This window comes from Rhamphochromis longiceps, linkage group LG6 (assembly GCF_057381845.1).
Source record: "Rhamphochromis longiceps isolate RC_006_pf linkage group LG6, R_longiceps_female_GT1.1, whole genome shotgun sequence".
In the NCBI taxonomy this organism is placed as follows: domain Eukaryota; kingdom Metazoa; phylum Chordata; class Actinopteri; order Cichliformes; family Cichlidae; genus Rhamphochromis; species Rhamphochromis longiceps.
In genome coordinates, this window is record NC_140562.1 from 12,934,563 (window position 1) to 12,946,097 (window position 11,535).

At 41.9% G+C, this 11,535-nt stretch overlaps 1 protein-coding gene across 1 annotated transcript; it reads right to left on the reverse strand.

Moving 5' to 3' along the window:
• Window positions 1-1,409, reverse strand: LOC146667592 (uncharacterized). The gene is made up of 2 exons (XM_085408786.1): window positions 1,352-1,409; window positions 1-740 (listed from the first exon to the last, which is right to left on the reverse strand). The coding sequence occupies exons 1-2, from the start codon at window positions 1,407-1,409 to the stop codon at window positions 1-3; spliced, it is 798 nt and encodes a 265-aa protein (XP_085264912.1).
• Window positions 1,410-11,535: the final 10,126 nt, after the last annotated feature.

Sequence of the window (11,535 nt, forward strand, 5' to 3'; positions counted from 1 at the left end):
TTATGCCTTTAACTGACCCCTCTGAGTAAATCTTTTCCCACAGGTGCCACAACAATGTGGCTTATCACCTGTGTGAATTTGCATGTGTATCTTCAACTGATTCCTCTGAGTAAATCTTTTCCCACAGGTGCCACAACAATGTGGCTTCTCAACTGTGTGAATTCGAATGTGTCTGTTTAACTGACCCCTCTGAGTAAATCTTTTCCCACAGGTGCCACAACAATGTGGTTTCTCACCTGTGTGAATTCGCATGTGTCTAGTCAACTTTGACTTCCAAAAAAATCTTTTGCGAAAGGTTCTGCAAGAACGTGGCTTGTCACGTGTGTGAATTTGCATATGTCGACTCAGTGTTTCTGACCTGTAAAATCTTTTCCCACAGGTGCTACATAAATGTGCTGTCTCGGAATTTTGAACACTCAGGCCTGATACGATTTGCGCTGAGTTTATACTGTGTGAATTATCATCCTTTCTTTCGTCCTGATCTGTGTCAGGAGAGTTGTGAGAATGGAGCTGGTCATTGCTTGGTTCTGGTTCACTGTGATCACTTTCTTCACGAGCAGGAAAAGTTTCAGTCTCCTGCTTTAGAACAACCGTTTTTTCCACTTCAGTGGTACGGAATTCCTCCTCTTCCTCTTTAATCTGTGAAGGATCCTCCTGGTGTAGACTGGAATTCTTCTCCTGGTTACAGACCTGCTGATTTGTGAGCCCATCCTCGTCCTTACAGTCATGTTGTGGAAAATCTGAAGGGACATATCAAAAAAACATACATTTGAGAAATTACAAGGTAAGCTTAACCATTAGCAGGTCTCTACATGGTAAGCATATGGCTTAGATATACCTATGAAGGCATGTTGTGGGGAGAAACAGTTTTGCTGCTTATGTGAAAACCATTTTGGCTGCTCATTTACAAATTCTACAAATAATATAAACAGATTATCTAGGATGAGAAAATAAAGACGATATATAATCAAACAAAAGCACAAAGTGGTATCTCTTAAATTTTGTTATCAAAGTGCACAAAACATTTAAAAGTTCACTTAAAATTATTCAAAAACTTTACAGGACACTCACTTCAGGATTTATTTATTTATTGTTTAGATTAACTATTCATTGCCTTAAAGTTGGGGAGAATGGGAGGTAGAGCCTTCAGCTGTCAGGTCCCTCTTCTGTGGAAAAAGCTGCCAGTTTGGATTCGGAAAACAAACACTCTCTCTTTAAAAAGAAAAAGAAAAAAAAATATTGGGCTTAAAATTTTCATTTTTGATAAAGCATACATTTATGGCTGGATCAGGTGGCCCTGATTAGGCTCATTGAGATTTAAACTGGGTGAGAGAACAGATCTTTCTTATACCTGGGGGTATAGAGTTCCACAGCCTGGGAGCAGAACAGCTAAAAGCTCTGCTTCCCATCGTGGTGAGGCGGAAGGAAGGCACAGAAAGCTGGATAGAAGAAGAAGATCGAAGTGCGCGGACAGAAAAGGTAGTGCGTAACAGGTCAGAAAGGTAAGGAGGTGCGAGGTTATGAATGGCCTTGAAGGTGAGCAGAAGAAGCTTGTGGAATATCCAGAATTTCACTGGGAGTCAGTGAAGTTCCTGAAGAACTGAAGTGATGTGCTGGTAGGAGGGAGTTCTGGTGATAATGCGAGCAGCAGAGTTCTGAACCAGTTGAATCTTATGGAGGGATTTTTGGGGGAGACCATGCAAGAGAGAGTTGCAGTAGTCAATGCGGGAAGTAACAAGACTGGGCAAGAATGGATGTAGACTGGGTGACAAGAGAAGGACGAAATCTGTTAATGTTGCGTAGATGGAAATAGGCAGAACAGGTGAGATTATTGATGTGAGATTTATAGGAAAGTGAACAGTCTAGGATGACACCAAGGCTCTTAACCTGAGGAGAAGGGAAAACTGTGGAGTTATCGATGGTGAGTCAGAAGTGGTTTGCCTTCAAAAGGTTGGATTTGGTGCCAATAAGGAGGATTTTAGTTTTATCCTTATTGAGCTTCAGAAGGAGTAATAAAGGTAATATTAAAACTAAGAAGCTGCTGCCATTGTTGGAAACTGGAATTGGCTGGGCCACACTATGAATCCTGGGATAGGTTGGGCAGCGAAGGATACACCCGACCCATCCTTCAAATCTGGAAATGAAGGACACGTTTGTCGGCCGCATTTGGAGGAGTCTTTGAATTTGGACAGCCTTCGTCGAGTCGCTGTACCGCAATCGGCCTACAAATGCAGCCTTTGAAGGATTTGATTTCGTGGCTCAAGAGTTGGGAGTTTGCCTTGTAATCGGAAGGTTGCTGGTTCGAGCCCCGGCTTGGACAGTCTCGGCCGTTGTGTCCTTAGGCGAGACACTTCACCCATTGCCTGCTGGTGGTGGTCAGAGGGCCCGGTGGCGCCAGTGTCCGGCAGCCTCGCCTCTGTCAGTGCGCCCCAGGGTGGCTGTGGCTACAATGTAGCTTGCCATCCCCAGTGTGTGAATGTGTGGATGACTGGATGTGTAAAGCGCTTTGGGGTCCTTAGGGACTAGTAAAGCGCTATACAAATACAGACCATTTACCATTTGATTTGATAGTTGACGTAATCGTGACTAGTCGACAAGTCGTGGCAGCCCTACCTTACAGTATAAACCCCCTTCAGGACACTGTTGTTGGGATTAGAGTGGGATGCAAAAGTTTGAGCAACCTTGTTAATAGTTGTTATTTTCCTGTATAAATCGTTGTTTGTTACAATAAAAAATTCTCAGTTAAATATATCATATTGCCTGTCCCGTTTGGCTCTTTTGCCATCAGAGTTATTGTCTGAAGGTGAAGAAAGCTGCCCAACGGATTTACTTTACCAAATGGACCATCCCAGCCTTGCCGTAATGGTCTATTTGATTCACCTTTTATTGTTTATTTTATTTTATTTTCACTTGCTAAATACGGGACAGACTTTACTGGGGAAAAGAAAGGGGAGAAAGAAAGAGGGAAAGAAAAATAGCGGGGAAGAGGAATGGTGATAAAGGGCAAAAAACAAAAACCAACAAAATAAGCAGACAAAAAAAAATACATATATCAATCACATGGATCACCTGTTGAGAAAGAAAAATGGCAGTGGTTCCCAAACTTTTTTTGCTGGGCCCCCTTTTGTTTTACAAGAAAAATGTTCACGCTCCCCCGCGTGCACGCACACGCACTAACACATCCTCCAACCACACACACCCATATTTTGCCCCATTGCGGTTTATTTCACACCTCAAACATTTAGTAAACAATTAAGCAAATACAAGTAATCAGCAATAAATTACAGGTAGTAAGAAAATAAACTACCAACTAATTTATGCACCTACATGGGTATTTTTGAAAACGCAGCCGTTTCGTCCACATGTAAACGGCGTTTCGAATCACCAAAACTGAGATTCTTTTAAAACTTCTTCTTTTGCGTTTACGTGTGGACGAGGAATACAGAGTTCGTCACGCAACATCAAAGGTATGTGCCTTTTTTCACGTCACGCTGTGCGCCACGTTGTTTACATGAGATGAATTGCAGAATGGTAGATAGAGACGAAATACTGTTAATCTGACTATGCAGGTTTTACACGCAGTTACTGTCCCTCCATTTACAAAGGCAGAGGCGTCACGATGTGATTAATTTACGTGTAGTTGTTTTTTTTCCTGTGTAATAATATTCAACATTGTTATCAATACATTTTTCAAAAAATGCCTCTCTGTGCAAAATAGGTTTAAAAACATAAACAACTGTGGGATACTGTTTGTCCGTGATTTGAATTGGGGGAACAAATCGTGGCAGGATCAGCCTGATATTATTTGTATCCAACTGTAACTTTACTGTATAAAGTATAGTATAGTATGTATATCTCCAAAATGTCAGGAATAGTTAGTCATTACAACAAGTGTTTGTGAACTAAAAATCACGAATATGGCATACTGTTTGTCCGTGATTTAAACACCCCAGCGCTGCTCCCGACGAAGGGAAAAAGCAATTCTGCTGAGGAGACCTACCTTGGCACTTGTGCAGGTGAAGCCAAAGGGAAGATATGCTTCACCATATTCTCTAGTTTCTGGCTTAGAATGAAGTTGGTTTGGAAACATATTCAGCTATGCTTCATCTCCTGCTTTGCGTTTCTGTAGGTGCCCCTGCTAGCAGTGTCCAAGCATTGTTCCCCCCCCCCCCACCATGGCTCTGCGCACCCCCTAGGGGGCGGGCCCCACACTTTGGGAAGGTCTGATCTATGGGAATATAACAGTAAATACTAAATATTAAACATTATTGTGCAGCACGTAAGATCAACAGCGCACAGTGTGCTTTGAGGTAGGTAGGGATGGGTATCGAAACCCGGTTCTTGTTGAGAACTGGTTCCCACTGTTTCAATTCCTTGGAATTGTGTGCCATTTTTGCAAACGATTCCCTTATCGATTCCAGTCGCCCCGAATGACGTCACCACGTTGCGGAGCGTCGCTTACCTGACAGGAAACATGGTGGCTCAAATGCTCAAAAGTTTGATTATACTTTACGAGAACGGATGACAACAGGGCAACTTGCAATACTTGCAACCCAGATAGCAAGGAGACATTGAACAGATGTTGATTTTCCATCTGAACCATCAGAATCGTCAGGATTGAAATGTCAACACAAAACCAATGTTGAAACAACATTGAAATACTGATGAAACCTGACACTGACATTGAAATAACATTGATTCACTGTTGTTCTGTCATCGTTGATTGTTGATCTATTTATAGTTGACAAGGTGACAACAATCACGTTGAAAAACCATCGATTTATGGTTGAGCGGGAAATTAAAGCTGCTACCACTTGGACTATTCCGCAGCACCCCTATCACATTGGTACATCCCTCCAGGTAACCATTGTCTTGTACAGTAGAGCGGGACATTAGATTTACTCTCAGCGGAATTGACCGGAGAAGGCATCAGTTCATGCACTGCACTGGCCTGCACCACGATTAGTATAAGGTAAGAATGAATGACTTTTGTTCTATTCGTTATTTCCACGGTTGCATTTGAATAACAGTAAAAAAAAACAAAAACAAACTTGTTAATGTAAAGTTTCGGATAAAATGTGGGAGCCCGAAATTGCGTCTACTTTCATCTTACAATCCGGCAACATTGCACTGCAAACAAAGTCTATCAACAAAGAAAACATTTTTGTTTCATACTTTTCCGTTATATTCCCTTACAAAGCTAGCTTTAACTCTTCGAGGGTTCCTTTGTTCTTGCCGTCGCCTCGGCGACAATTATGTGTTTAGGTGGTTGAAGTATTGATGGAAACATGCAGTAGTTTAGTATTGGTTAAAATACCTATAAAGAAAGGTAGATTTCCAGTCATGATTTAACTGTTGTTTTAATAAAAAGCAAATATGCGAAAGAGGTGGAAAATCAACACCATAGCTCAACAGTGTTTCAATATCAGAATCTGACATTGTTTCAATGTCAACAGTATTAGAAAATACAACGTTGAATCAACGTCAGGTTTCAACATTGATTCAACATCGAAACCTGACGTTGTTTCAACGTTAAAAAAGGGTGCAAGAGTGACGTTAGGTCAACGTCACACTTCAACGTTGAATCAATGACACAGCCTGATATTGACTCAACATTGTTTCAATGTTTCCTTGCTATCTGGGAAAGTAGATATTTCATTTAAGGGAGGAAACACTACGAATATGCAAAAGCATTTGCTCACAAAACACGCAATGACCTTAAATGAATGTCATGTTTTTAATTCCGCTCCGGATTCGTGAATCTCAACCCAGCACGTCCTCTCCCGTTAATGCGGCAGGTAAATAATCAACTAACATTGCATATTATGTTAGCGCGATCTGCCTTATTACAAAACCTGCCATTACTGTGCATTTAGGTGACCATGATGAGAGAGACAGAGTCTGGCTGGCTCAGATGGTAGCAGTTCTTGCTGCAGTCTACCGGTCGCGTCTCCTTTCAGGCCATGATAGACGAATGTCACGAGCAGTGACTAAGTTTGTGGTAAAAGGCTTGCACAGTAGTGATGGGTCGTTCGCGAACGAAATGGCTCTTAGAGCCGGCTCTTTGACGTGAACGACGCGAGCCGGCTCCTTATCGCGAGCCGGCACGTGGGTTGTATTTTTTTTTTCTTCTCTCACCCTCTCTCTCTCTCGCACTTTTTTTCCGCTTCACTCTGCACGCGAGCCTTGTGCTTTATACAGAGGGGGGAGGGGCGGTAGTTACACTCAGTAGCACACGAACAGAGCCAGAGGGAGAGAGAGAGAAAGAGAGCCAGGGACAACAACATCACATTAGAAAGGTATAGTAATCATCCACAACTATTTTCGGTTGCAGATGATAAAGGATTCAAAAAGTTTATTCATGTAGGTACATATGGCAGAGAATATGCATGTTCTTTTTGTTTTCATATTATAATTTATATTTAATTGTGTTGTGGTTTGCAGTGTTTTGTGTTGTTTTCACTTTAAATTTGTAAAAGGAAAAAGCTGAAAATTTAAATAGTTAAAAGTTGAAATGTGAATAGTTTGATTTTTGTATTATATGATTTATTTATTACATTTTATGTGGAGTGAATAAATAAAAGTATATTTACGGTGGCCCCTAGAGACAAAGCACATACAAACTTCAAATCACGTACGAACTCTGAAGCATGTACAAACTCCAAAACACGTAAAAACTCCAAAACACGTATAAACTCCAAAGCACGTAAAAACTCAGAAGCACATAAAAACTCAAAACACGTACAAAAGACAACAGAAGTGCTCCAGGATGCTAGGCGCAGTGTTGAGCCTTTGTTATCTTGTGGCTACACAAGCCAGCAAGTACCAACGACCGGATTTGGTGTGTGGTAATAACAGGTAAATGAACTTTTTTTTAAAATTATTTGAATATATATATGAGTGCCTGTGTATAAATACACAAACAATACACACATGCTTTCAATTGTGTAATTTAAGTGATCTAGTAGCTTTGCTTTGGAAGTTCAGTTCATGCTAGAAATGTGTGTTGGAGTTTGTACGTGTTTTGTCTCTAGGTGCCACCGCATATATTTATATATAAACATATATAAATAAAACCACTTTTTTTACGTTAGTAATTCCTTTTGTGCATAATTTTATATTATTGTTAATAATAAATTAATTAAAGCAACAAAACAATCTGAAGAGCCGGTTCGGAGCCGAAAGAGCCGGCTCTTTTTAGTGAGCCGAACCGAAAATCTCTAAAAAGAGCCGGAAATCACTATTATGTGATAGACTGGCACCCTAACCAGGGTGTACCCTATAACTTCTGCGTTATGCCCCAGCCCTCCTGCAACCTGTAAATCCATTGAATTTTGTATGTTAACCAAAATCTAGACTTTGCTGAATATTATGTAATATGAAGACAACATGCAGTGTTTAAGTGACCAAGTAGAATTGGGTAAAAGTTACTGAATAGTGTTGGAATAAAATGACAAAATTGTGAATGATTGAAATATTCCAAGAGCTTAACTTGCTTCATCTAAACATGTTTCAATCACGTTTTATAAACACAAAATGCACAGGTTTATGAATATGAATAAGTTGTGTCGATATAACACAGTTGTTTACGTTTCTCCCAAAGCAAAAAAAATTGTGTGCAACCAATGTACAGTACTGAATTAAGTAAATCCAACACGTTCACTTTTTCGGTGCACCCTGTACACCTGATGGCCAGTCCAGCTGTGATCAAACTGTATTAAAAAAGTAACTTCTCCTTATACTGTAGGGTCTTTCCCTTTGTCAGTACATGGAAGAAGTTTTCAGGCCCCTCTTCTGTGGAACCAGCTTCCAGTTTGGATTCGGGAGACAGACACTATCTCTACTTTCAAGATTAGGCTTAAAACTTTCCTTTTTGCTAAAGCATATAATTAGGGCTGGACCAGGTGATCCTGAATCCTCCCTTAGTTATGCTGCAATAGACGTAGGCTGCCGGGGGATTCCCATGATGCATTGAGTTTTTCCTTTCCAGTCACCTTTCTCACTCACTATGTATTAACAGACCTCTCTGCATTGAATCATATCTGTTATTAACCTCTGTCTCTCTTCCACAGCATGTCTTTTATCCTGTCTTCCTTCTCTCACCCCAACCGGTCGCAGCAGATGGCCGCCCCTCCCTGAGCCTGGTTCTGCCGGAGGTTTCTTCCTGTTAAAAGGGAGTTTTTCCTTCCCACTGTCGCCAAAGTGCTTGCTCATAGGGGGTCATATGATTGTTGGGTTTTTCTCTGTATCTATGAAGCGCCTTGAGGCAACTTTTGTTGTGATTTGGCGCTATATAAATAAAATTGAATTGAATTGAAAAAAGAAATTAATGAGAAGCAAAACATTTTTCTTAATAAAAAAAACCCATATTGCATATTTGCATGAAGACCGTTCCAGCCAATGGGGTTTTGTTGATAAAATTATTCTCTGTGATTGGTGGCTCCATGGCCACCAGCACAGTGAGAAGAGGTTTAAAAAGGTCCCAGCACAGCATTCACTGCAAGCAGAATGACAGTAATGGCTCGTCTGTTCCTCCTTCTCCTTCTGTGGGTTGGTGAGTCAACTATTGCACTTATTCCATATGTGTGTGTTTGCGTGTGTTCTTTTTAAACTATTCTTCAGGTAATCACATATCTGTGTAACCAAGCCAAGTTAAACAATCTTTTATTAAGTCTTGCTGTCATGGTTCCAGGCTTCTGTGCCTTAGTGGTTTTGTTTATTATTAGAATTTTTAGTTTGGGGGATTATTTACAGCTGTTCTGGTAAATTATTTTCAGAACAGCTTCTTGTTCATTTTCCTTAGTGATGTGTCGGTCATGAACGAAATGGCTCTTAGAGCCGGTGTCAGGTTTATATTGATGATTGTCATTTTTGCTTATGTCGTTGACCCAGGGTTTTTGAGTTTATTATATTATTTTGTAATTTCTAGTCTTTGGTTTCTTTGAGTTCTGTCTCATGGTTTATGTCTCTGTCTTCTCTAGTTGCTATATCCCCGTGTCCAATCAGTGTCTGTCTGCCCTGGTCCCACATCTCTGTTCCCTCTGTTGCAGTGCATGCGAGTCTGTGTCTTTAGTTCAGTCTGTGTCATGTTTCCTGTTTTATTTTGAACGTCCTTGTCTGAGGTTAATGTATGTGGTTTCGCTTCCCCTTGTCTCATTAGGCCTGATTTGCCCCAGCTGTGTTTCCCTCCTGTTACCCATTCCCTGATTGCTCCCTCAGTGTATTTAAGCCCTGTGTTTCTTTGTGTCTGTGTCGTGATCTACCGTTTACCTAGCTGTGTGTTCTGTCAGTCCTCTGGTGTAAGGGTATTTTGATATTTTCCAGTTATGTTATATTTGAGTTTAACATTAAAGCTGTTTTGAGTTCACATCTGTCTCCGGAGTCTGCACCTTGGGTCCTATTTAGTGATGGTGAGATGAAGCCTCATGATGAACTGAAGCTTCCCATCCAACTGGTCGACTCATGGTTCGAAGCATTGTGATGATTCATTTGCTCTACTGCGCCATCAAGTGGACAATTCAAGTGAAACGGGCTCAATGATTATAATGATGTGATGTGTAAACCGCTAAACCGAATAAATAAATTGTTTTTCATGGTTATTTATCCCGAATATTGTCTCAGTATGTCTGATACAAAAGAGAAAGTGGAAACTATCAGTACACAGTTTTTGGGATGATTGTGTAACTGCGTAATCATTCTTATGTACATCTCAATAATGACACAAACTAGTGTGTGGCACTTCAAGTTGAATGAATAAAGGAATTACTATTGTTCATGACACCAATAACTGAACTCTAAATATTAGTTATATTTAATATTATACTAATTTTATATTATATTAATTTAATATTTGTGTATAATAAATTGGCAGCTTAACACAGGAATGTACATGGAAACAAAAAGGGAGGGAGTTGTGATGTGAATGTGCTTGTATAACAGTGCTCATGACACTAGGGAAAAGTTTTCATTTGTTTTTATTCAAAAATAGCAGCTTTCCCACAGTGCTGGGCTTAAGACGGTTCCTCTTTTTTGAGAGGATTTCTCCTGCTTTTGAAAATATCCTCTCACAGGGCACAGATGAAGCAGGGGTTGCAAGAAAAACCACAGCAAGTTTATACAAGTTTGGATAAAGAAATTTGTGTCCAGTACTCCAGTAGCTATGTAACACGTACGTAATCCAATTCCACAACACGATGTGATGAGGGAATCAGCTGTGTTTTGCTGCCCATTTTATTTCGAATCTGGCGCAAACCGGTGAACCAGTTCCCGAATCAGTCATGTGGTACGGACTGCCCGCGAGGCCTCGAACGTCACTGCATACGTAATCAATGCAAGCCTTGATACGCGCTTCAGAAAAACGCCCCCGCGATTACCCGATGCGCGATTCGAAGCTTCGACACACAGGACACATCACTAGTCCTATTCCTGTCTGCACACAGCCGCTCATAACAGAAGATCGCGACCATACTATGGACCCAGCAGACATTGAACTTCAGGAGTGACGCCGAGCAGCCTTTGCCCAGCTGGAGGAGGAACTCCGCTGGAAGCCATGGCTCACCCCTGACATCGGGCGCATTTTCCATGGCACTCGGCTGGCTCTCGGCGGTCCCCGGAGCTGCCGGAAGTCTCCACCTGTTGCTCCGCTGGCACTCAAGATGCGGCCGCTTCAGTTGGGAGTCCTCCGCGTGGCTTCAGGCGCTCACGCTTCATCCTCAGCGTCACCGTTCTGTGCACCGGAGGTTCAGTTGCTCACGCCGCCAGCTACCTCTGCTCAAAGGAAACGGCGCTCACGTCACCGTCATATGGACATGTCTGAGCAACCTCCGGTGGTGAGTCAAAAGGACTACACTTTCCACACTCCACCTGAGCTGTTAAACAGTAAAGACTATGAACTTACCTCAGACACTTTCGGGATTTCTTTTCTCGACGAGGATTTGGATTGGGAGGCCAGGGGCCCGTTCTTCGTACGTCGCTTACTACATCCAAGATCAAATGACACATCCAAGATCAAATCATCGCGCTAACCGTGAGCTCGCTAATCCGGTTCCCCGAACACACCTGCTGTTGACGATTAGTACAGCTGGACGCAGTAATGTGACATCACTGGGTGTCGTAAAAGGGGCCACGCATCGATAGTAGAAACATTGATCGGCAACCCTCTGATTGGTCGGCGAAGATGTCGACGGAGCGCGCTCGGCTCGGTATTTTTCGGCAGCAGAGCAAGAACTCTTGAGTGAGGGATTTCAGGAGTTTCAGAGTTTAATCAGAACGCAAGGGAACACTGCAAAGGCTGCAAAAGCAAGGAGCGAGGGCTGGCAGGAAGTTGCTGACAAATTAAACTCGTAAGTAATTTAATAATAACAATAATAATGGAGTGGATTGATATAGCGCTTTTCAAGGCACCCAAAGCGCTTTACAATGCCACTATTCAGTCACTCTCACATTCACACACTGGTGGAGGCAGCTACAGTTGTAGCCACAGCTGCCCTGGGGCAGACTGACAGAAGCCAGGCTGCCATATCGCGCCATCGGCCC